Raw genomic sequence first — 22,576 nt, 5'->3', positions numbered from 1 at the left:
CACTGCTTCATATTTGTGCAAAAAACTTAATATTGGCCATATTTCCCAAACCATTCAAAACATTCAAATGAAACTTGGTAGACCTGTTGCCAGAGACAATACGCACAGGTATATTAAGGTCCATAACACTGGCCTAAATGAGTTTTCTATATCAAATTTTCCAGACATTTAAATATGGTCCAAGTTTCATTGCTGTGGCTTTGAAAATTAGTAAGTAGGTCAAAAGGTCACAGTCATATAAGAACCAACATGTTCCTATATAAGTTTAAAAAACACATGTGATCTCTGGGGTGTGGTCAGCCTTGACCCAAGGGACACAAATATACAAAATATTTCCCTATATGAAACTTGTGACCCCCTGAGTGAGGCCAGTTTTGACCCGAGGGGCATAATTTGAACAAACTTGGTAGAAGACTACTTTATTATGCTACATACAAAAAATCATGGGTCTTGGGTTTCAGACAAGATGATTATTAAAGATTTGCCTAGATATCTTGACGTAAAACATGTGACCCTTCAGGCTTAATTTGAACTATCTTGCTACAGGACCACTAGACAAGGTTACAAACCAAATATCTTGGCCTCATGTTTTTGTCAAGATTTTTAAATTTTCCATCAGTTGCCATGGCAATCAGAGCTCTTCATGGAATTCATATCTTTTAACAACTTTTAACAACAAAGGGCACTACCCAAGGAACATCCCTGTGAAGTTGCATCAAAACTGTCCAGGCAGTTTAGATGTATGTTAAACTTAAAGCAAATTGTTGAAGACAACTGACCGATGCCGGACATAGACCAATCACAAAAGCTGGTGAGCTAAAAAGGACCATATATATGTAATCTATTGAAAGGAATTAAAGTTATTTGTACAAGTTGTGTAAACCAATGATAAAGAACAAAACATTGAGCTATAATATACTTATTTATTGTTTCTTGTATAGAACAAATACATGTGCATCAATTAAAACATATTCTTAACAATCAGTAACAGAAACAGGTCATCACAAATCAAACTTAATATTCAAGTATGCTTGCTTCACACAAAACATTCAATTTATCATAGATGGAAAAAAGCACCATGAAAAAAAATGAACAAAATATTCACAAGTTTTTTCACTGAAGTTTGTTGAAATGATTTTATTTTGAGTAATTATGTCCAAGGTATTTGCACATCAGTGTTGAAGTTGATGACTCAATGACTTTCACAAAACCATGACTTCTTAATAAACCAAAATATAAGCTTATAATTGACTTTTAAATAATAAAATACATGAGATTTTGAGCTTTAATTGATCCGAGTGCCTCCTTCTTAAACACAATTATGAATAACCAGAGCAAAGAAGAAATTACGCTATAACATCCGAACAAAATAAATGTCTATAAATAAAAGATATTATGCTGTCAGAGTGATAATATGTACAATGGATAAATTAACAATGAATTTAAAACAGAACCAAATCAATGCAACCAAAAAAAATCTTTAAATATGTCTTTACATACCAAGGCATTTATTTGATACACTGAAATGTCACCTCAATCAGGCTATAAATATAATAATATATAAAGAAGATAAATAAGAAAATGGGATTCCTCAAATTGGATGTGTGGCCTTTCATGAATGCCAATCAATTTTCCATTAAAGGTCACGATGGTCACCATGACCTTTGACCTATTGACCCCATCTTCTGATCATGACCAATGTGTATACCAAGTTTATGGACTTAACAAAAAAAATTGATCAAACATAATAGATCAGAAAATGAAGTGTGACAATTACAGACCATGCCGACTGATAAAATTTGCAGTCAACAGCATTTTTTTTTATTTTTTTTATATAAAATAAATTGAGTCAATGTTTTATTCGATTTATTTTTGTTTTCAAGAAAGAAATTTAAATTTGGAAAAATATGACCTCCCTTTTTAGCTTAGCTTTTGCCTTTTAAGAATATGTATGCTTGTCATAGTCTGCACTCACTCAAAAATATCTTAAAAAATTTGTTTAAAATATGTCTTTTTGAAAATTAAATGCATTATAGGAAATTGCAATAGTAGCATGCAAGATTTTACACTAAATAATACATACAATTTATAGTAGCTTTATAATGTTAAAAATATAAACTGTAGTTACACTTTCTGATTATCGTTAAATATTTATTGTTTGAAAAGATACTGAATAGCTTTATCTTGATACATCTATAAAAAAAATTAAATCTATCAGCTTGCAAAATTGGTTCACTGTTTTGCATAATCCAACAGTTAGGTTTTCAGCATCCAGAATAAAAAACAACATTTCTTTAAACTCTTAATTATGCAAAGAAAATGATTTTATAGAGCTAAATAATAATTAGGAGACAATAATGCGGGTTTGAAAATATATCTTTAAATTATACCATGAGGCCACAATTAGTAGTTTATATTTTAATTATACCATGAGGCCAAAATTAATAGTTGGTTTGGTTCGGCCTTACCAGCTACCCGGAATATTACTTTGCCTCCCCATTGGTTATTTTAATTCTTTAATTTTATTTTCATTGTGGAATTTTGAGGTAAGAAAGAGAAAAAGAAACACCACAATGCACAAAACCAGGTTTTTCGATGATTGACAGAAAAAATGTTGTGAGATTCAGTTTCACACGTTTTTCTATTTTACGGTAGGTGACATTGACCTTGACCCTAGGGTCCCCAAATGCAATCCCCCAAAAACGGTCTCCATAAATTCTTCCTACATCCCAAGTTTGGTCACAATATGTCAACCTTAAAGACCTTGTATGGTAAATTATTACCTAACGTAAGCAAACTGTTTTGATTTGTTTCCCTGTTGGAACTCAGCAAATACACTGCAAGCAGAAAACCAAACAGCAAACACTGGCCACAAACATGTTAAGTAAACACGGCTGGTTTTACTTTTTGAATGCATGGTAAAATAACCTGTTAACCTATCCACCCATCAAACTGTGGGTCAAATGTTTTTCAATTGTGGCCTCAGAATCTAAATTTTTTAGCTGTAAATGTATAATGATGCTTTCGTTATCAAATGCTATCAAATACATTTATTGTTGTTGTTTTCTACGGTGCTTCGTTTCATACCTACCAGGTAGGTAGATTTTAAAACTAAAACCTGATGCTCAACATACCGTAGAAATAAATTTGGTATGGCCTTATGCAAAATTTAAAAATCTTTACAAGCCACTTTCAAGACTGTGTTTTACAATAACTTCAATGCTATTGTAATATCTCGCTAATTATGAAACAATCTGCTTCTAAGAGGGGTGGTGATTATAATGCCCATTACATACCAATATTGAAGACTTAAAAAGCATAAACAATGTACAAGAAAATACTATAACATAAAATAATATTTCCAATGCTTTAAACGATGATTACCATTACGGCTCCCGATTGACGATGTTTTATCATTAAAACAAGCATTTTGGTCACATTACACACAAATATATCTTTTCCTTATCTGACCATATAAAATGAGAATGCATTCTATAGACAGCTTGCAGTTTAAAAAAAACATGTACAACAGTTTTTTTTCATCTGAATGATCTAAAAAAAAAAAAAAAGAATGATAAGCAAAATTAATGCCAACGCTTTTAATAGTTATAAGGAGGCATAATGGTTATTTAAATACAACACCGACATTTCCAACTAATTATAGTGACCCCAAGGCTATAATACTTTGATGTTATTACTTCATAAAACAGGCAAGCCAATAAAAGTAAAATGTAGGTGACCAGGGTTCGATTTCCTGGCCTGGGCGCATGTGAGTATGGTTCGTGGTCACCAAGCCGGACAAGTGTGTTTTCTCCAGCCACTCCGGTTTCCCCAACAATACAATAAAACACTCACGCCCAACCTTGTGCCAACCAGAGTAACTTATATAAGTTGCAATAACTTGTTTCGTTGGATTAAACTTTAAACTAAAATATATGCTGAATAAAATCACCTATACATTACCCTGTTTCGTCTCCAGAAAAAGAGAAACTTACAAAGCAAAATAAATAAATAAGCAAAAAAAGAGATATGTGTGATTATATAATTATTTTACACCTGAGCCCTCAATTTTCTATACACATTGCATCTCCACATTGAGCAGTTTGTAACTGTAATTGCAAATCATCCACTCATACTAAGCGCAACCCAACCCTCCCCCATCCCACCCCAGCAATTGACACACACACAGCTATTCCATCTTTGTTTTTCAGGTATGAGCTTTCGTTGTCTATTTTACACATGGTGCCTCTACAATGAGTGGTGAGTCTATGGTAGCGAACCCCGCCACTATTCCACCCTCATTGTCTGTATGAGCCTTAGTTCTAAGGAGATGACCCACTTCTTCATTAACCAACTCTTCCTCAGCTGATCTGAAATAATTAGAATACAAAATTTGACATCTGGCCTAAACTTCTAGTCCATTATGACAGGATTAAGCTAAGCTCACTATTTTTTTCCAATTATTTGGGTGATATTTACCCTTTTTAAGAGTGTTTATACTTTAGATAGGAATTATCTTTATGACAATCCGAATAAACCATTTTTCATTTTTCAATATTTAAATATGTATCAAATATGTATTTTGGCTAATTAAAATAAGTTACTTAAGTCTGTTAAGCTTAAGAAGTTTTGAGAAATAAGGGCCTGAGGAGTATATTCATTTACCTTTCATTTAAGACATTGCACACAAACTCCTTAATTTTCCCTACTTTTCTCTACTTCTTCAATGCCAAAATGCCATGATAGCTCAGAAAAAAGCAATTTAGCAACACAGTAAAATACAATACCTTATAATAACTAATTTCTTCAAAGCATCTGAGTAAAATATACATATTAAAATATAAGGTTCTAAAAAATGTACTGACAAAATTTCTTATAAAATTAATTTCAAGGTGTGCCAGCTAGGATATTTAAAAAATACTTTAAGTTTTTACTGAAATAAAGTACTCATTATTTTTTTTCATAAATGTCCACTTGGCACTTTGCCCGTTTAAATGTTTAACATAATGTAACAATGTGTTGTACTTATGTGTACCAATCTCTTTACCTCGATAAAATTGTTTTTAAATGATAGCATATAATTTTGAATAATGAACAAGAAAGCTGTGGGAAAATCACCAACAAATGCATGGGTGAAAGTTTTTAGTATTGATACTGAATTCAGTATTTTGGAAAATATTTATCCTATATAATGTATTGTAAAAATGGCATTTTCCTCTGTAAATACCCTATTTTCAGTATTTTGAAAAATTCAAACTTTCACCCATGCAAATGTCACCAAAAAGAGGCATACCGTATTATATCATGCATAGGACGCACTTTTTTACCCCCAATTATCTTCTTAAAAATTGCCTGCGTCCTTTCTATGCTATTAGAATTTCATCTGTTTTTTTCCAAGTCCATTTCAGGTTGAAAATATCGGACCGGGGAAGAACGCGGTTATAGTAAGTATCTGTACTGCATCACCGAAGTGAACAACTGACATAGGTAAAATCATGCAAGTTAACACACGCAGAAATATATTGAATGTTTAAAATGATTTATTGAGAAATAAATTGAAAACAAACACGAGTGTTTACTTTTTTACAAAAGGGACGCTACTCATAAAAACTCTATGTGAGTCAGCACTTAAACTGGATTGAGTTATAACGGCAACGGAAAATCGGGAAAGGAGCTATTTATCAATTAATCATTGTTCATGAATTTAATGTTTCGATATTTAACAAAACATTTTGTTGTACGTTACTGTTTTAAAAAAATAATAAAGGAATGTGCATAACGCAAAGTAGCATTATTGTCACTATCAAATCTTTTCAAATGTGCGAAGGTGTGAAAAACATCCGCTGTCTGTCATTAGAAAAACATCAATAGAACAAACTATTGCGATGGTAATACTGTATTGTTGTTTGTTCGCACTTTACCCGAGGTGCCTTCTGCTGGCAAGGCTAATTACCGACGCGCAATAATTATGCTGACATGCTTTAATCCGCGCAGCGACAAGCCTTATCAAAACAATCATTAGTTTTGACAATACACAGTTTTGCAACGGTTGCAACGGTTGACTGTCATTCAGAAGGCATGTAGGGAGATGCAACGGTTGACTGTCAGTCAGAACTAGTCTATTACATCATTTGTATAAGTCTTATAATATGCGTGAATGTTCTCAAAATGTCAAGACATATATCATTGTTGTGTACGTTTAATTACTGAAATACGACGATTATTATCGAAGTACACAAGACACTTATCGAAATATGCATTTTATACAATTTTTGTTTGTTTTTTTTACTTCAATATATGTTATAAATACTTAACCAACCTCAATTTTTCGGCTCCGATTTTGACATTTTTCCGCTGCGTCCTATCTTATATATTAAGGGGTTTTACACGTTTTCTCAGCGATTTTTTTGCCTGCGTCCTATCTATGCTAGCGTCCTATACATGATATAATACGGTAACTCAAAAATTTTAAAAGCCAAAAATAAAGTCTTTGTTGCTAATGCACATTGTCTATGGCAAAGGGTGTTATATTTTTCCTTTTAATATCGATCTTTTTTTTTAATTTGACATAAAAAATTGTTTGATTTTTTATCTTTTAAAAAATAAAAAATAAAGTGTTTTTGACATCTATCCACCCATTATTTTTGGCGATGAAACCAGAAACAAACATATAATTTGTTATGCCTTAAAGCTGCACTCTCACAGATTGGCCGTTTTGCTACCTTTTATATTTTTTGTCTTGGCACGAGCCAATTTATGCAAAAAAGCATGTAAACAAGTCATATAGAACTGCTGACAAAACATTAGATCGCAGATTTTTATATTTAAGTTCAAAAATATATGATTTATGCATTTTTCTTAAACGGTTAGTAACTCTTTTAGCCATAAAACATCAATTTTCGAATGGAAATAAGAAAATCTGCGTTCTGATCTTTTGTCAGCAGTCTTTTATCACTGGTTTGCAGATAATTAACGCAAAAGTTTGCTCATTCCAAGACAAAAAATAAAAAAGTTTGTAAAAATGGTAAATCTGTGAGAGCGCAGCTTTAAGGCCAGGGTTTAAGTTTTTTAAGTCATCGACGCTCACAGCTACGACAACTAAGCCAAGGCTATAACACTACATAGAGGACTTTTTTTCCTCGAAACAAAAGCTAGAAGAAATCAATTGATTTATTCTAGGTCAGTGTTAAGTACCTACCCTAGATAAACTCCGTATATTCCAAGCTCACTAATGACCTCCAAAAGGTCACATGGTTTTCCCTCCTTCAATAAATGGTTGTTTTGAGGCCATGGAAATATTCGCTCCATCAGAATGTAAGCGCTCCTTTCCTCTGTACTTCCCATTTTTTGCAGCATTTCTGCTATTTCATCTCCATAGATGTTGTTCCCTGCAAGAAACAACAACAAAAAACATATACACCATTATATATATATATCATATTACCAAAAAATGTTGTCTCATGAGTTGGAAGAAAAACCTGGTTAAGCTTGTCCTAGATTGTTGACAACCATCTTATGTCTAATGTGCCTAGTTTTCTTATCCAACATTCCTTACAAACATATTATACAGGGTTCTCAACAAGAACTGGCCGCTGGCTGAAATGGACAGTTCAAATGGCAATTAGGCTGGTTCAGATTTGACTTGGTTTAATTTTTTATCTTGTACCTTTCTTGTTGTCAATTCTCATTAGGCAATGTGCCTTTCCAACTTTCATTAATCAATGTGCCTTTCATACAAGTTTGATGTCAGTTTTAAACATGAGCTGTAGAACTTGTATCCAGTGCATTATGTGACAATTACAGGAATTTTTTATAATGTAATTGCAATTTAAAAATGTGCTCAAAAATGCCTTTAGAATGACCAAGAATGCTCGAAATTAATTTCTCACTCGGGAAACTTTTCCAGGCCTCCCTAGTTGGCTAGTTACTTTTATATGAGGGCTAGTTTAACTAAAACTTATTGAGAACCCTGACTACTTCATTATTACTAAGCCCCATGTTTTGATATGAAGTACTCAGGGGCTTATTAAAGAATACTCGGTACCAAGAAACATATATATATATATGGCATTATTTGGAACACATACTCTCAAAAAAAAAATTGTTAAGAATTGCAAGATTCAGGTAAGAAATGAAGTCATTTATGGTTACAGGCAGGTAGAAACGCAACTCCAAGGTGCTGGTTTTTAGTTATACAGGTGTCTGCTTCTCATTTAATAGCTCAAGGGTTTGAGCACCACTAATCCTAACACATACCTCCTCCCTCTCTCTGAGGTTTGAGCACCATTAATCCTAACACATACCTCCTCCCTCTCTCTGAGGTTTGAGCACCATTAATCCTAACACATACCTCCTCCCTCTCTCTGAGGTTTGAGCGCAACTAATCCTAACACATACCTCCTCCCTCCCTCTAAGGTTTGAGCCCCACTAATCCTAACACATATCTCCTCCCTCTCTCTATGCGGTTTGAGCCCCACTAATCCTAACACATATCTCCTCCATCTCTCTATGAGGTTTGAGCCCCACTTATCCTAACACATATCTACTCCCTCCCTCTGAGGTTTGAGTCCCACTAATCCTAACACATATCTCCTCCCTCTCTCTATGAGGTTTAAACCCAACTAATGCTTACACATATCTCCTCCCTCTCTCTATGAGGTTTGAGCCCCACTAATCCTAACACATACCTTCTTCCTCCCTCTGAGGTTTAAACCCAACTAATCCTAACACATACCTCCTCCCTCCCTCTGAGGTTTGAGCCCCACTAATCCTAACACATATCTCCTGCCTCTCTCTATGAGGTTTGAGCCACACTAATCCTAAAACATACCTCCTCCCTCTATCTATGAGGTTTGAGCCCCACTAATCCTAACACATATCTCCTCCCTCTCTCTATGAGGTTTGAGCCCAACTAATCCTAACACATACCTCCTCCCTCTCTCTGAGGTTTGAGCCCAACTAATCCTAACACATACCTCCTCCCTCTCTCTGAGGTTTGAGCCCAACTAATCCTAACACATACCTCCTCCCTCCCTCTGAGGTTTGAGCCCAACTAATCCTAACACATACCTCCTCCCTCCCTCTGAGGTTTGAGCCCAACTAATCCTAACACATATCTCCTCCCTCTCTCTGAGGCTTGAGCCCAACTAATCCTAACACATATCTCCTCCCTCTCTCTATGAGGTTTGAGCCCTTCTAATCCTAACACATACCTCCTCCCTCCCTCTGAGGTTTGAGCCCAACTAATCCTAACACAAACCTCCTCCCTCCCTCTGAGGTTTGAGCCCAACTAATCCTAACACATATCTCCTCCCTCTCTCTGAGGCTTGAGCCCAACTAATCCTAACACATATCTCCTCCCTCTCTCTATGAGGTTTGAGCCCTTCTAATCCTAACACATACCTCCTCCCTCCCTCTGAGGTTTGAGCCCAACTAATCCTAACACATACCTCCTCCCTCTCTCTGAGGCTTGAGCCCAACTAATCCTAACACATACCTCCTCCCTCTCTCTGAGGTTTGAGCCCAACTAATCCTAACACATACCTCCTCCCTCCCTCTGAGGTTTGAGCCCAACTAATCCTAACACATATCTCCTCCCTCTCTCTGAGGCTTGAGCCCAACTAATCCTAACACATATCTCCTCCCTCTCTCTATGAGGTTTGAGCCCAACTAATCCTAACACATACCTCCTCCCTCCCTCTGAGGTTTGAGCCCAACTAATCCTAACACATACCTCCTCCCTCTCTCTGAGGCTTGAGTACATAATGACTGGGATCGTTGATGGCCATATTTGCATTTGCGTCACCTTCTGGGCCCTATACATAATCAAAATATGCAGTGTAAATAAGTATGAAATTTACAAAGCAAAAGTATAATTACCTTTGTAATTTATAACATTATTGACTATTTATTTAATAAATTTGTTACATATTGGTGATGGTTTTGTGGGGGTATTTAATGTACAGTATTTGCTATTGGCTTGTTTTTTGCTTTGGTGGCGGAAAGCTGAGTACCGATACATGGATTTATAAAACAAAAAATAATGCTATTATCAAGCATCTTAGAAATACTCTCAAACCTAAGAACAGTGTAATATTACTGTTGAAAATGCAAAATCACTTCCAAGAATCTTGATGAAATGGTCACCTACTAAGTATATTGAAATATTGTTCAATCAATCAACAGTGCACACTTTAAATACTAATCGTTTAATTGTATTAAGACACAGAAGCACCAGGCCCCAATTACTCTAAAGCTTAAGAGGCTTTTTTTATTAATCCAATTTCTTACTTAATCTTGATTTAACTAAATGAAAATTAGTTAATCGTGATCATCGTAACGATAATAATATTTCATAGTCCAAAACCACTTAAGAATGTAAATACACATACAAATTATACCAAAACAAAAATAGCGAGCCTAGCTTAATCAGTTCTTAAAAAAAAGATGTTTCAAGAAATTCGGGCCAAAATCTCACCTGATCCAATGTGTACTGCCCAGCAAATGTGTTCCTGATTCCATTACACACTTCCCTGTCTTTAATAAACCTCTCGACAGCACCAGGGGTGGCTAACTCCTGTTGCACCTTCTTGCATCCGGCCAATTGTAGGTGGACGGATGGACACTTGATTGCCTTTGATCTCTCAAACATCAATCTGACATCCCATTCCTGAATAATAAAGTAACATGAGCACTGTGAAACACTCATCGGTGTTGTTTTTTCAGTCAAAAAGGGGCACAACTCTATTTATTAAATAGAAAAATTATTAAAGCCGGAGTTATGAAACTTGCTATACATGTGGGAGTGTGTACATAATGTTTCATTCAAATATCTTGATTAGGTTTTTGAGTTATGGCCAAGTTGAGGTCTTTGCACAATGCTCGCGACAAGGACACAGAGAATCTGACAATCTTTTTTTCTTTAAAAAAACAGGCAAGCTCAAAACACAAAAATATTCAACTCAGCAAGTTTTCTAAAGTTGAGCTTGAACTTTGGGATAAAATATACATGTCTCATCACATTCAATAAAACATTGTCACAAAATTGCTGCCAGACTGGGAAATAAACTGAGGTCTACCAAATGAGTTCTGTGTATGTGAAATGATTTTTTGAGCACAGACCAATTGGGCATCTGGAATAATTAAACTCATACTTTTAGGTTATTTCAGTTGTTTTAACTGTTACCGTACAATGAACAAAGTACAGGCCAAAAGGGCCTGCAGCAACTGAATTTCTATAGACTCAAAACATTTTCATTAAACCTCGGGCATTCGGTCAGGTGCATTTTATGAAGACTGTGTGGTAATAGACCGTGATAGTTAAAATATTTTCTGATGTGTTCAAGTCACACCTGTGAAACGTTTAAATAACAAATACAATTCTACATGAGATAGACATTGCTCTTTACAGAAAATCTGATCAGAATGTTCCTCTTTAGAATAACCTTTCCAATTACCAAAATGGAAATGGAATTCAGAGGGTGCTTATAATTATTACCGTATAATTGTTAAATTACCTTTTCTGAATGGTAGTGTGTGGGTGCATAGCCATCCCGATAGTATATCACAGCAATTTCATTTCCATCATCACTGTAATTAAACCACAGATTCATATCAACTCGTGATTTTAAATCAGCATTCTACTAATTAGGGTTGCTACATTGAGAAAAAACACTACAGCTATCACAGTATGATGAAAAACACCAGACACCGCCTTGACAAAGAAATGGTTAAATGTTGAGTTGCAGAATTTATTAATGAAAGATATGGCAGGTGTACAAAAGCACATCCTGACTAACGTTCCTAGGAAGTTTCATTATAGTAGTTACAATAATTTAGGTGTTACATGCCAAACAAGATCTTGCAGATCTGTGATATTTACTTGGTCAGGTGCAATAACTCTTGTTGGACCAAGTGGAATGTAAAAAAGATTTGGCACTCACAAAGCAGACAAACATTCCTATGAAGTTTCATAAGTGAAGATGCAATACCTTTAGAGCTACATGTGACACATTTTTTAAAGACCATTTTTTTCATTTATTAAAGGGCCATAATTCTTGCTAGACAATGCGATATGTCACAAAAGGTGCACAATTGAATTGAATATCATACATGCCATATTTCTGAGAGGCTTCCCAGGGGATTTTTGTCTGAATTCCAGGGGACTTTGATATAACACCAGGGGATTTTTGCGCGATGAAAATTTACGCAATAACTGCATTTATAATATTAGAATAAATACAGAAATACACTCAAAATACAATAATTTTTGGCCTTAGTCATCATGGTCCTTCATGGAATTTCACACTCATAATATTATTGATGCTTTCCACTGTCAACCTTAAGCAAGTTTTGGGATGGGTCGAAATTCTGGGGGATTTTTCCCCCCGCCGGGGGATATGGCATGTATGGAATATGCTGACCAACATTTCCTAATAAGTTAAATAAGTTAAGGTGGAATAGTTTTGGAGTTATTTGTGACATTATATTTTGTAACAGGACTTAAAATACTCAACATTTTACTACTTACAGAAACAATAAAAATAGAATAAAATAATTCATTACTTACAATATACTCAAAATCTTAATAAGTAACTTCTTACAGCAATAATCTTTTATCATCTGTCAACGTGGCATGTTCGTATGCATACTGTAGTGTTGTGTATCGCACACACACATTGTGGCTTAGCGAGAACAGTTGGGACTCCAGCCACCACTGGTCCACGGCATTCCGTTCAACCTCCATTGTAACAAATAAAACTGACGCACTGGAAAAAATTATCAATCAATGATGGATTTGTTGCTAAAAAAGGCAAAAAACCTTTTATGTTAAAGAAAAAGACATTATTTTATAAGCAAATAACATGACAAGATGATTTGGGTATATATCCTCATCAGAGGCATTTTCCATTGGATTTCAAATCAACATACTATAAATATTATTTGACATACATAAACAAGTTTAAAAGTGAGGCTACAACGAGAACAGTAGCCCTGCAGAACAAAACATTTTTATGTTATTTGGGATTTTTTCAGGGGGTATAACACTACAAATATAATCTTTAATATACTTAAGATAAAATCTGACTCCCACCCGTTGGAACTTGTTAAACTATAAATATGCTTTTTATAGCTCAGCTTATAAGAAATTATGCACAACTGATAGTCTGTGTTCTTTTGGAATTAATTGGATAATAGGTTACATCAATGTTAAAAAAAATGTAAATCATACACAAATTGACTGGCAAAAGTGTGCTTTTAATGTTGTTTTTTTTTTTTATATATTTTTACATAAAAATGAAGCAAAGGTTTGATTCGAACCTACATCGCAGATATTCATATGTTCTACTTTAAATATTCAAATCACATTTGGAATCCCAGTGAAATATTGGCTAAATTTAACTCTATCGCATATATACAGACTTGTTGTAAGTAAACATCTGATTGGCTGACAAAAAGGTCACGAGAAAATGACCTTCTTTGGATGAACCTTCTAGGACCAGTATTAACATATGACTGTAATTAGATCAACACAAACCTCTGATTGCCATAGTGTTCCCATGCTGACAACAGACCCTTCGCAATGCCTTCAGCAGGTGCATTTACCGGTATCTGAAAGCAATATAACACATTGAGAAATCACTTTCCCCTTTTAATTTCTCTACAAATATGTTCTCTATATGGAACTGCAGGTAAAATGTCAGTTTATAGGTTCAATGAAAACATGTCAAAGCCATACAAATTTTAATGTTGCTTCAGTACGATATTGCATTGACCCCAAAAGAAAGGTCTATATTGCAGTAAAACACTGTCCAGGGCGGCTAACTGCAGGGGCAAACCAGCCCTCTTAGACAGTCTAGATGTAATTTTTCTCCCTTGACATTTGTGTCAAGGGAAATAAATTTCATGCAGCGATAAAAATATAAAATTCAAGAAAAAATACAGAGAATATTCACAGAATTTGGTGTAGGATCCAAATTTATTTTGACAAGTAATCTCTGAAAGCAAACTTTTTTTGAGTGGAGGAAAATATAATTTTTAATGTTCACCAGTGAATTAATTTTGATTTGTTCATCAATTTTTCTGTTGTTGTTTTTTCTTACTTAAATTTCAAGGAAAGTGTTGATTTAAATAGCATTAAAAAAAAATTATATATTTTTTTTGAGAAAGATAGAGTCTTATTCATGTATTCCTTTAAAAAAATTATTGGCAAAGTCAACACTGATAAAGTGATTCTTTTGTCAAACAACAGAAACCAAGCTGTGTAAGAGCAGTAAATATATCAGCCATGAAAATATCAGCCATGAAAATATCAGCAGTGAAAATATCATGATGTTTTACTGAATAGCATAAAATCATTTATAATTTTTTCTTTATCCAAATAAAAGTGGCCTACCTGTTCTGGTTTACATTCTATGCCAGCCTGTGCCATTGTAAACCTGCAATATAAAGGCATGCCAATAAAAACATGGAAGTTATGCATAATTTAGTCGGACCTCTCTTTTAAACACCATCTAGAAGAGTCATTATGATATTCAAAACAAAGTACTAAAATCAGGCCCAAATTTCACGAAACTTTTCAAGTTCTTTCTTACATGATTAAGCTAAGCTCACTAATTTTGTTTTTCTATAATTTGAGCTATTCAGTAAGAGGTTTTTTTACTTTGAATGTGAATTATTTTCATGATATTAAAAATTATAATAAACCTTTTTTCATTTATTAAAATCAAATTGAAATATATATTTTTGAAATTGAAATAAGCTACCTTAGCCTGTTAAGCTTAAAAAGTGTCAAGAAATTGGGGCCATGTGAGCTTAAAATGGCAGACACCTTTCAGATAAATCTAAAAAATTAGCATTTTCTATCATATACCTGTGTACCTTCCAGATTCCCGAAGCTAGGCCAGCAAAGCTTGATGCGATTGTGTTGATTTCTATCTGGCGAAGCTCAAGACATTGTGGCATGCCCTGAATTTCACAGCAGCTACTTTTGACGTCCAACATAAAGTCGTTACGAATCAATCCCAGACTCAACGGCTGTAAATAATTATCAGATATTGTTCATTCAATTTAGTTTTAGCTTGATATAAAGGAATTTTACAATCATATTACATGTATATATATAATAATTATGAAGAAAAAAAAGGCTTGATTATGAGTGATAAATTATTCACAATGTACCCTATGTTGCATAAATGCGGAAATGACGTCATCATAACAAGTTGTAAAAAATGACGCTCTTATATATTTTAACAAAAATAAATTATTTTAACATTATTTCTTAAGCAATATTTAAAAAAATATTATCAAACGATGTCAAATTAAAATTCACGTCTTATGGTACAATTTTCATCAAGATGGTTTGTGTGAACTTTGGAAAACTTCAAATTTGCTTTGACGTCGGCGCAAAAAAATCGAGTTACAAAGAGGAAAAAGACGGAACTTTAACTTAAAAGATGGGAAATCAACAGTGAACAATCATTTTGCCAACAACCATACCGTTTATGACAAATTCAACAAAATCGAACAACAATTCCACAGGAGATATAACGTAAACGCTTGATAGTGTTCGGATCCCGGCGTAGAAATAACCGAAGAGGGACTTACAAGCTTAGTAAAAAGGAAGAGTAAATTATTTTTTCAACATATGTGGAGAGTCACTTTTTCTTCTGTACGTACTGGTGAGACATTTAATTTCGTTTTAATACAGGAGATAACAGTCTAGTCGTTCAAGATGGTGGCTTTTCGTGGAATATTAGTCGCCTGTATACTTCTTCAAATATATTTAAAGGCAGTGGAATACAACGATACCAACCAGCCTAAAACAAAACATAAATATTCTCCAGGCGAAAAAACACTTGTCAACTGTTTTGACTCTACAAAAAAAAGTATTTTCACGTTTGAAATTCTTTCGTACCTTTCGCCCCCAGTGGTTGAAGTGGCACCCAGCCATTTTGTATCCTCCATGAGAACTATTAAAAACCTTCAGAAGTATTATGCCAAGGTTAATCCAAGATATATATTTTTCGTGTTCCTTCTACTAAGTGGTGACGTGCACCCTCACCCTGGACCTATTGAACAGGACAAGTATGCAATCGTAACTCCTCGGCTAGTATCAAGATATGGCCTCGGATATAATACGGGTCGTAAGAAAATAGTCCATCATGGCCGACCAAGAAGATGTTCAAACAACCAAGAGATATGTTAGTCCAAAGACAGGATGAGGAGCGAACTTTTACCACTTATTTGTGTGTAAGTGTTATTTTTATACTTATTGTATTTTAATAAAATATAAAAATAGTTTTAAAAGAGCCCTAATGAGAAACTAATTGGAAATGTCATTAATTCTTAGTGGGTGGGGTAAAGTCTTCTTTCATTTGACAGATTCTAATATAGTAAATAACAATTTTGAAGCTCCAGTGATCAGTGGCAAAAATTAAGAAAACAAATATTCTATTTGATTTTTTTTAATAACAAATAAGTCTGAATCTGACTTTACCTTGATCGATAATAGGTTAGACTTTCTTTTTCAGTGTATTTATCTCATACATTTCATATCATTAACTTTATTTTTTTATAATTAAAATTTACATTCTTTTAACCAAGGATGTATGGTTTATATGTCCGTGAGTGTTGGTATCGAACAACTTAATGTAATGGCACAACTGAATGCCTCGGCCCTGTTCACTAATATAGTTCTCTAAATAAATTAGATCTTCATTTTTTGAATGCATGAACCAGCACACATTTCTTTCAAGACTAAATTCTATGATATCCACCAGTGGTGGTGATGCAGAAACATTGAAAAATGCTGACATTTTTACTGTGCCAATGAAATGCAGACATTTAAATTTTAATCTTATTGTCATTTTCAGAGAAGAGTATGGTACCAGGGGTGCAGCTGACTCTTGATTCCCAGCTTGTTCTAATGAAAAAAAGGCAGATGAGGTAATGGTTGTGCGATTTTCGAAATTCGGACAATAATTTAAGTGTCAAGTATCCTATTGGTTTAAGCCCAAAAGTACCTGCATGTTTGAACAATTAACCAACAAGGATTGACAGTATTAAAATATCAACATTGTAGATGAATTTAAACATTTACCAGTAGTCCAGAACTAAAAGCTGCTCTATCACAGATTGACAGTTCTTCTTGGTCATTCTTCAAAAGCCCAAAGGAGTAATTAAATTAAATTTACACATATATAATTAATTATATGGCTTAAAGCAATAGCAAAAAAATATTTTCCAAACAATTGAAATCTGTTATATTATGTGTGACCTTATATGACTAGTTGGAGGAATTTTTACCAAATTTTCAAACTTGTGAAAGACTGTGATCTGATATTATGTCAGCAATCTAATATCTACATTTGCACAATAATTGCCAATCGGCTCGTTTAAAGACAAAAATAAAAAAAAGGTGTCAGAACAGTAAAACTGTGAGGATGCAGCTTTAAATTGGTGTTGCAGTTAATGTTTTGGGAATACTTTTCTGTTGTTGTACAGGCTTTTAAAATAATTGATCTGAAGATATAATTCCTATTATTGTTGTATTTTCTGTTTTCTATTTCAGGCATTGGAATCCGAATGTACTCAAAAATGCCATTGTATGAGGATTGACCTGCAATGCATGGAAATCATCTAACACAACTGCAACGCCTACCATGGAAAAATGAGTGCAAGATGGAAACAAAGCGTTCAGTGGAACATCTTGTCATCTCAAACATTTGATGACTTACATACTGATGTGAAGTTGAAGATAAAAGCCATCTGTTGGTCCGTGATTATTAAATAAATCCGAACATATATTTTAAAAGGGTAATATGGTAAAGGATTTATCTACGCTTAAACTGTTTTCCTATATTATGGAGGGAAGATAACTACAAAAACAGAAACAGATGGCATCGGCAGACCAAATAAAGGAGAACTATTTTGTTCAGTTCAATTTTTAAGACTTCAGAAAATCCGTTAATAGGGCACATCCTTGCAAATGCCATATTGTAAACTGGGCTCTTTAAAATGTGAAAAGGTGAAAGTGGTCTAGAGGATAAGTCTCAAATTCAAGGTTGTGAGTTCAAGACCTCCAAGATACTTTCTCTTGAGCTCAGGAAAAGGATGCCCATACTTGTTTCTACTTAGGCAACAGACTTAAGAGTGATTTTGTAAGCTTCCAGCTTGCATAGCAATCTGATAAGGCATAAAATAAGATACTAGCTGACTTGCAAACAGTTTTTCCATTTGTGTTGATTTATTTTTCAGTCTGTTGGAATGTTTATTAGAAGTGATGCGAATTGCTTACTGCAACAAATACTTATTTTGTTATTAAGTTAAATTTAACGAACACATAACATTACTTGTGATTTTACAGATGCATGTTTATTTTGTTGATTGTATGAGTTTATTTTCTCAAATGATGTAATAAAAGTTATTCTGAATGACTGTCCTTTTTTGTTTGAAGAAAATGTGTTGAGGTTTTGGCGTAGCATAGTGTCATCATCATCATCATCATTGTTGTGTACAAATAAAACATTCAAAACAATGTATTAAAAATCAAACTGTCAAGCCAAGTACTCAAAGAGGCACAAGGATATTGCTCAAGAGACCGGTAATATATTTAGACAAATAAAATGCAAAGAAAGATCTATTATTCTGACACATGGTAATGCTTTAAATAGTCCTCTCATTGTGTGTTTATGGTTAAAGTGGAAACATACAGTATTTTTTATAATGAAGACTTAAATTTGTATGGCAACTTAAAGCCATATATGGGGATTAAATGCCAGAAATATTGTGAAGTCTCCCAAAAGACTCAATGCACTTAAAAGGGCTTGGCACAGAAATGAAAGTAAAAATGGGAGCAAAACCTAATTTATCATTAATTTTACATTGGATTGCATACAGATGGCTCTGTTATTACTTTACTAATATTAAAAATAAAATTAAGAGACATGTTGATCCAAACTGTAATTATTCTTGTATGTATTTTATGGAGTTGGACATAAAAGAGTCATTTGGTGTAGAGTGATCTAAAGGCTAATTATTCAAAATAGATTAAGTATTATTGAAAAAAGTCTGATATTCATTGCTGAAAAGCTTAGTAACCTGGCTAAATATTTGTTTAAGGCTTTTATTAACAAAAAAAATAAATCAGTTGAGTATCTTATCAGTTACTCTTTTGGTGTTGTTGTTTTTCATAAAAAATGCCAATTTACTCAAAGATACTGAGACTAATAATTATAGATTAAGACAAATATAATGTGTAAGGAAACTTTTAACGAGTGGGTTTTATCCACAGCCTAGGAGGTAAAGTGAAGCATGATCTGCCTTGAACAAATACAATTTTAAGACAAGTTCTGTCAACTTAGTGCACCAGTCAATTGTACCCCCCCCCACTCCAGGTCCGGGGGAATACTGGGGTTTACCCGGGGAAATAGGCCGTGTTTTTACCTATCAGGTGGCCCTGCAGTGCTGGGTGAATGCGGTGGTTTTATCTTCACTTAAAATATAGAGGGGAATGGACCTTACCTAGAGTCCCTGGGGTGTTGGGGGCATTTGGCAGGGATTTTGCCATTGGATCGTCCGCGCAGGGTGAGGATTTTAGCCGGGGTTGGCTGTACTGAAAGTCAAAGTCCCCACTATTCCCCATACCTGGGGGGGGGGGGGCGTGGTTACAATTGTCTGGTGCAAAGCCACATGAACGTTGTACTGGTACTCTAACAATTGAGCTTACTGCGTGGATAGTCAACGCCCCACCCCACCCCAACTGTTTACACAAAAAAAATCTGCAGCCCAAACCCAATAATGCTGAAGTAAAGGCATGCATAGATTTCAGCTGGTAAAGCTGACTGGGTGCCAAGCTCACAACCATCCTACCACAACCCTCAAAACTCTGGATAATGCAATCAATGATTTTACAGAATAGTAATGTTGTTTTAATGGCAAGGCATTGTGTGAGAAATAACACGGCAAATTATGACTTAAAACTTACATTTCATAGGGTGTTCCTATAACTGTTGAGAAAATGTTGACATTTAGTCCATGCGTGCATTTAATCCGATGTAATGATTCATGCATGCCATGAACCGTATGATCATTTCAATGACTGTCAAGTACATTTTCTGTGTGCTCACGATTTTTCTTGAGGAAACAGAGTGCTTTAACTATAAGGAAACATCTAAATATTCATAAAACGAACATTCTTTGAGGTTACAATAAATATTTTCTCTTAAACAAACACATTTAATTTAACACAATCCATTTCCTTGTTGTTACAATGGACCTTCTTTACGCGGATTGAAAACGGTGTTAATCGCCGGCAGCCGCATCGCACTTTCGTATATCCTTACTACTATTTACGAGGTCTATCTCGAAGCTTGCCGGAGATGGCCGAGTTGTTACGATTGGACAAGTATGCTGATAATTCGGGATTTTCAAATATGAAAAAAGGAAGACAACCTAAATTTCCTTGTTCGGTTTGTGGAAAAGGTGTAACTGCCCGTAGTAAAGCTGTCAACTGTGATTTTTGTGAAATCCGGACACATATAAGATGCTCAGGTTATATAAGTGATTCTTTTTACTCAAACGTATGCAAATCTAATGGATCTTTCTATTTCACTTGTCGGATATGTACTTTTAAATTATTACCTTTTTATCTTTGTGATGATTTAAACGATATTCATGATAGAATTCTGCCAGATTTACATGACAATAGTTTTGCTGAATCTTGTAGTAATTTTAACTGCTTTGAACTTAAAGGACTTCATTTTATTCATTTCAACATACGATCTCTATTACCAAAGTTGCCCGAAGTGAGACATTTAATGTCAAAATATAGATTTGCAGCCATAGCGTTTTCAGAGACCTGGCTGGACAATTCAGTTATGGACTCGGAAATACAAATTCAAGGATACAATGTGATCAGAAAGGACCGGAACAGACAAGGTGGTGGAGTATGCTTATACGTTAATGAAGATCTGGCGTTCACCGAAAGACGGGACCTAGAAAATGACAATCTTGAAGCAGTGTGGGCTGATATTTTATTACCAAAAACCAAACCTATTTTAATAGGGTCATGTTATAGACCACCTAAACAAACAGATTTTGTTGATATTTTTGAAAATGTTTTATCTATGGTTAGATCTGACACAGAATGGTACATCCTTGGTGATTTTAACATTTGTTTTTTTGCAAAGAAATCAGCTCTTTTTAAAAGGTTTGAACAAGTTCTTAATATCTTTAATCTAAAACAGATCATAAATGACCCTACCAGAATCTCAGAGTCCTCCTCTTCTGTGTTAGATCACATTTTATGTAGCCATCAAAACAAGATTGTTCTGTCTGGTACTCTTCCGATAGGTCTCAGTGATCATTTGCCTGTATTTTGTACGCGTAAAACACAGAAAGGGACGTATAATATGCATAAGAATGTTGTTGTAAGGTCTTTGAAACATTACAATGTAGATCATTTTATTCACAAACTTAAACTTTGCGATTGGTCAAACATGTTTATTGCAAAAACTGTAGAAGATTCATGGCTGTCTTTTAAAGAAACATTTCTGTCAGTTTTGAACACTGTTGCTCCTGTTAAGGAAGTCAGACTAAAACAAAGAAGTGAACCATGGTTAGATTCTAACATTCTGGAACTCATCAGTCAAAGAGATGCTTTTTATTTCAAATTCAAAAAATACAAACAGAAGGAGATGTTAGATAAATATCGTTTTTACAGAAACCTTGTTCAGAAAGAAGTAATTAAGGCCAAATCGGAATATATGTCGAACAAGCTGGAAGAAAATAAAAATGATCCAAAAAAGCTGTGGTCAGATTTAAAAAATCTTGGATATAGTAGTAAAAGTAAATCTTCTCCAAATATTGTTTTGAACATTGATGATGAAAATTGTTTTGAACCATGTAAGATTGCAAATCACTTTAATACTTTTTTTACTACTGTAGCCTCAACTTTAGTAAAAAAAACTACCTTTGCCCTTCAATTTGTTTAACTATGAGTCTGACTGTTTTAAACGATTTTATAAAGATAGAAATCCTGACTCTGTTAAATTTAAACTTCACACTGTTAGTGAAGAATACATTTACAAGGAACTATGTAAACTAAATTGTTCAAAAAGCACAGGGTTAGATAACATTCCTGCAAGATTTTTAAAAGATGCTGCACCATTTTTAAAGATACCAGTAACATTTCTGATAAACAGTTCTATCACAAGTAACATTGTACCATCTGAACTCAAAAATGCTAAAGTTAAACCATTGTTTAAGAAAAACAACAGATCTGATGTTTCAAACTATCGACCTGTAAGCATACTATGTATAGTTTCAAAAATCTTAGAAAGAGTTGTATACAACCAACTAGAATCTTTTCTTGTTAAACATGGATTATTATACGAACTTCAGAGTGGTTTTAGATGTAACTATTCAACTGACTCCTGCCTAATTCATTTGACCGACCATATAAAAGAACAAAATTCCAAAGGTCTATATACAGGAATGATTATGCTGGATCTTCAAAAGGCGTTTGATACCGTAGATCACAAAATTCTATGTCAGAAGTTAAAAGAAATTGGTG

At 34.2% G+C, this 22,576-nt stretch overlaps 1 protein-coding gene and 1 long non-coding RNA gene across 2 annotated transcripts in view; one reads left to right on the top strand and one right to left on the bottom strand.

Moving 5' to 3' along the window:
• Positions 1-909: 909 nt before the first annotated feature.
• The window catches only part of LOC128243447 (glutathione synthetase-like), a 31,410-nt gene continuing 9,743 nt past the window's right edge, over positions 910-22,576 (bottom strand). The window contains exons 5-13 of the mRNA XM_052961235.1: positions 14,873-15,036; positions 14,396-14,438; positions 13,538-13,611; positions 12,603-12,767; positions 11,517-11,589; positions 10,478-10,669; positions 9,734-9,815; positions 7,199-7,388; positions 910-4,370 (exon numbers count right to left, since the gene is read on the bottom strand). Coding sequence (XP_052817195.1) covers positions 4,229-4,370; positions 7,199-7,388; positions 9,734-9,815; positions 10,478-10,669; positions 11,517-11,589; positions 12,603-12,767; positions 13,538-13,611; positions 14,396-14,438; positions 14,873-15,036 — 1,125 coding nt within the window. The 3' untranslated portion in view covers positions 910-4,228. The remainder of the gene's footprint in view (positions 4,371-7,198; positions 7,389-9,733; positions 9,816-10,477; positions 10,670-11,516; positions 11,590-12,602; positions 12,768-13,537; positions 13,612-14,395; positions 14,439-14,872; positions 15,037-22,576) is intronic.
• On the top strand, positions 16,112-18,296 carry LOC128243448 (uncharacterized). Its single transcript, XR_008262836.1, has 3 exons — positions 16,112-16,251; positions 16,875-16,947; positions 17,573-18,296. It is a non-coding gene; the product is annotated as an uncharacterized LOC128243448 (long non-coding RNA).

The sequence above is a fragment of the Mya arenaria genome, chromosome 8, assembly GCF_026914265.1.
Source record: "Mya arenaria isolate MELC-2E11 chromosome 8, ASM2691426v1".
NCBI classification, from domain to species: Eukaryota; Metazoa; Mollusca; class Bivalvia; order Myida; family Myidae; genus Mya; species Mya arenaria.
This window is presented reverse-complemented; position numbering and strand designations above follow the sequence as displayed.